We start from the raw sequence: 4346 nt of genomic DNA, 5'->3' as shown, positions 1-4346 counted from the left end.
AATCTGCAGAGAGTCTGGGGGGAGGAGTACTTTGTATGCGAGAGTTAAACCGGAGCATGACCTCGTTGGAATTGAACTGTTGCATATTCCATTTGAGGAGTTCTATCAGTTTTTCAATCAATTGGCCCTCGATAAAACAACGGTCACCTGCTACTGTTTGTAAGTACTACTACTTCTGTCATTAAGTCTCTCTATATAGCCCATCTCTTTCATTGCATGTATTTATAATTATCCTCACTATATTATGCAGATTGAAGATCGCCGAATTGAAGAAAAGACAAATCGGTGATATTGGGTTCGTTAACACATATCTCATAGATACAACTGAGGTTGAACATCGTCCCGAAGATACCGAGGCCAACTTGCTACGATCATTAAAAAAATGAAAACAAAGATATAATACTCTTTCCTTACAACTTCAAGTGAGTCTTACTGTCTTGTGCATATTCGGTTTCCCTTATATATTAGTCCAGGTTATAGTAATGTAATTGATGAGTTATGCATGCGTGCACGGGTATCACTATATTCTCCTAGAGATTAGGCTTGAGCAGGGAGTAGTAACTGTCTTGGACTCTAAACAAAAAGATCCCCAAGAGTATGCGGACATGAATGAAATCCTCAAGAAGTAAGTTAAATCGATCATTATCCACCATATCAGCAACTTTGTTCATTTCCTGATATCAAGTAATTGTTTTTTTTTTGTCCGGCAGGGTTTGGAGAAAATTCACCAGAAAAGTTCCGGGACTGCCGAAGGAGCTGGAATTTAGACACTCGAAAGTAAGTACTATAGTAGCATGTTCCGCGCATCTCCTAGTGATTCAAGCGCTAGTTTCATCAATACCATTTAGCATTCTCACTTATCAGTTTGATTGACCTCTATTTCTTGTAAAGTGGTTGTGGCAGGAACAAGGGAATGATTTCTGTGGATACTACGTCCGTGAGTCCATCCGCCACACGACCTGTGAGCGGGGCGGGTACTCTGACGAACAATATGAAGTACGTAAATAACAACATTCACAATTTTATTTTATTACCATCATTTGTGTTGAGTTTCATTCATTCATATATATATGTATTGACCCCCTTCTTCAAATTAGATGTTTCGGAAGCGGGATGAACTCCTAGCACCAGCTCGTATGCGAGCAATTCAAGAGGAATTGGCGGCATTCTTTCTTGACCACGTGATCGCTGAAGACGGAGAATACTATGTGGACCATGAGTTCGTATGATTATATTTGTAAGAGATAATTATTATATATATGTAGCCGGTAGTGTCGGATAGATATACGAGAACTTGTTGTTCGACCAATCTCTCGGAGAAGGAGAGGTGGTCGATATCACTTCTCTCTGTATGCATATATGTTCATGACGATCTTCTGTTTCCTTCGTTTGCTTACTAGCTAGCTAGCGTGTCTAGTCCTCTCTATACGTATGTATAATATGTAGCGTCGACCAAGCACGGACATAAGAGAGGACACTTCTCTCTATTAATTATAGCTAGCTAACACAATATATGAAACACCTAAATTAACCCCCCAAAACCCTCAAACCTCCCCCTCTTTAAAAAAACAAAAACCCCAGCCATAAAAATGCTGACGCGTGGATGTCTATTGGTCCCGGTTGGTGCCACCAACCGGGACCAAAGGGTCTCCTGCCTGGGCTCCGCGCACAGGCCACGTGGAGGCCCATCAGTCCCGGTTCTGGATTGAACCGGGACTAAAGCGCCGTGGCATTAGTACCGACCCTTTAGTCCCGATTCAGGAATCGGGACTAAAGGCCCTTACAAACCGGGACAACAGGCCCTTTTTCTACCAGTGACGACTAACGGTCAATGACGGAAATGTAGGTAAATGTACCCGAAACACAAGTTGTTAGACCAATTTGTATCATTTTTCAAGTTTATATATGAATTTGTACATGACGTGCAAGTTTATGTACCAAAAGCGCAATTAACTCATTACATTCACACGCTCCACAGAGCCGCATGGCTGTGTTCAAAAAAGAAAAAGAAAAAAGAGCCGCATGGATACATGCAGGCCGGAAGGTGGGCTTATTTACGTACGTACTGTACGTAACATATGTATAGACGTAAATATTCAAAATACACACACATAAACACAAGCACGTATGCATGTATGATCACATTCACACGCACGTACTACTTGGCTTCGGCGTCAAGGGTGAGGAACGGGCGCTCGCCGTTGAAGTTGCCCGGGGGGTTGTAGTTGCAGGTGATGAAGACGCCCCGGTTCCCGGCGCAGACCACGCGCGCGCAGCCGATGCGGGTCGACTTGCGCCACACCACCTGCGTGTAGTGCCCGCACACCTTGCCGGCGTCGCAGGTATTGGTGTTGAGGTGGTAGTTCCGCTTCTCGTCCACCCACGACTTCACGGCGTTCGCGGCCGTCCACGACTGCCCGGAGCCCCAGAAGATGTTCTCGCCGAACGGCCCGCCGGAGTGCTGCAGCCGGCAGTCGGCGGCGCGCGTGTTCGCGTAGTCCTGCGCGAACCTGGCCACGCTGTTGTCCCACGTCACCGGCCCGACGCCGTCCGCGGCGCGGGCGCGGTTGTGCAGGTTGACGAAGTCCTGCGGTGTGTTCTGCGCCGAGACGCCGGCCACCACGGCCATGACTATGGCCAGGGCGAACATTGCAAGACTGCTCTTGGAAGATGCCATGATTAGCTAGCTAGTAGGTGGCTCGAGATCGATGAAGAGTAGTGCTGGAATTTGACCGGTATTTGTAGCCTGGGGACGTTGGAAGAGTCCATGGGTTTTTTTTTTTTGAACTGCATGGGTATCGATTTCAAGGATGCTAGCAAGAAGATGCGGGGGAAATAATAATTAGATACATGTATCATGAGTTCAAGACTTGCTAGCTACATGTGGTAGTACAATTTCGTTTTATTTCCAGTACATATGCATACATCTGACCACAAGTGATTCCATGCATTCCCGACGTACATTGGTCGATTAGTTTGGGCAGTTGGGTTGCATTAATCTAGAACTAGATCATAACCTCATTGGGCGGCGAAGTTGAAAACCGTACATCCACTAGGGCGGCTGGGGCAAGGGGCAAAATATGCTCTGCGTCTCTGTCGCTACTGCCTACCGTGGCTTACCGGTTGGTGGTTGCTGCTTATCAAGCTCACATTTTCTTTTTCGTCTGTGTGTTTGTGTTGGTGGTGTGTATGTCATGCATAGATCGCGTGTGTATTGACAGTACTTGTATTTTTTTGATGCGACGTTATGAGTCAATAAAAGCATCCTTTAACGAGAAAGCAAGTTTTACTTTATATTTTTTCTTTCAGGAATAGTAAAACCACTAGACATCGCACATTATACTTTTTTTTCGATAAAGGGCTTTTTATTGAATTGAAATATCGAGTTGATACAACCGCATCAAAGATCACCCGGCCTCTGCATAGCTAGATGCACACAGCCAAAGTTACAAAGTATTAGAAGCCAAAATAAAAAGGCAAAAAACGCCAGCAGTAACGAAAAAAGATAAAAGAGGCCTAAGGTGATGCCGGTCCAATCCGAAGGTCAAACCGCCATCCATGGGGGTAAAAAAATGTCCCTGGCCGAGCACTCCAACCGGGTAGAAGCCATCATAAAAAAGTCTATGTCCTCCGGCCTCTGCAGGATAGACCACATACGGAGCCATCGCGAGCATATATGAATTACCTGCATAGGAGATGAAACACTTTTATGATTAAAAACAATATCATTCCTGGTGAGCCACAACGCCCAACATAAGGCAGCTGCCCCCGCAAGAATGTGCTTAGACAATTGTTTATCTATTCCCCTCAACCAATTGCCGAACATATTCCGTACGCTGCGTGGAGGATATAGATTCGAAGCAATTTGGACTATTGCCCATACCGATCTAGCAAACTTGCAATCAAAAAATAGGTGTTTAATGGATTCATTATGATTGTAGAAAACACATTTTTTTGCAGCCTTGCCAGTTTCGTCGAGCTAGATTGTCCCTAGTTAAGATAATTCCTTTGTTGAGAAACCATAGGAAAATTTTCACTTTTAGAGGAATCTTAAGCTTCCATAATTTTCTATTATCAGATGGAACCTCGTTATAAACCAATGCATCATACATGGATTTAACCGAAAATCTTCCATTCAGATGCAGGTTCCATTTAAAGATGTCCGATTCAGCCGACAGTTGGACAGCTCCCAAACGAGTCAGCAAATCGTTCCATGCAGTCAGACGAGGTCCAGAAATCGTTCTGCGAAAAGAAATATCCGGGTGTTCTTGTCCCAATACCTGCTTAATCGTGACAAACTTATGTCTAACTATCCGATATAAGCTTGGGTATTGCACATTTAGAGG

The 4346-nt window shown here is 44.6% G+C and overlaps 1 protein-coding gene across 1 annotated transcript; it reads right to left on the bottom strand.

Annotated features, from left to right (window-relative positions):
- Positions 1-1871: 1871 nt before the first annotated feature.
- Positions 1872-2702, bottom strand: LOC123150903 (pathogenesis-related protein PRB1-2). Its single transcript, XM_044570710.1, has one exon. It carries the CDS (start codon positions 2675-2677, stop codon positions 2159-2161), a length of 519 nt encoding a protein of 172 aa, XP_044426645.1. The 5' UTR covers positions 2678-2702; the 3' UTR covers positions 1872-2158.
- Between the last annotated feature and the right edge of the window lie 1644 nt (positions 2703-4346).

This window comes from Triticum aestivum, chromosome 7A, assembly GCF_018294505.1.
Source record: "Triticum aestivum cultivar Chinese Spring chromosome 7A, IWGSC CS RefSeq v2.1, whole genome shotgun sequence".
NCBI lineage: Eukaryota > Viridiplantae > Streptophyta > Magnoliopsida > Poales > Poaceae > Triticum > Triticum aestivum.
The sequence above is the reverse complement of the archived record's forward strand: the minus strand, read 5'-3'. Positions and strand labels throughout refer to the sequence as shown.

Coding starts and splice junctions, on each gene's coding strand:
- LOC123150903 (XM_044570710.1), bottom strand. CDS start 2,677: ATGGCATCTTCCAAGAGCAGTCTTGCAATGTTCGCCCTGGCCATAGTC.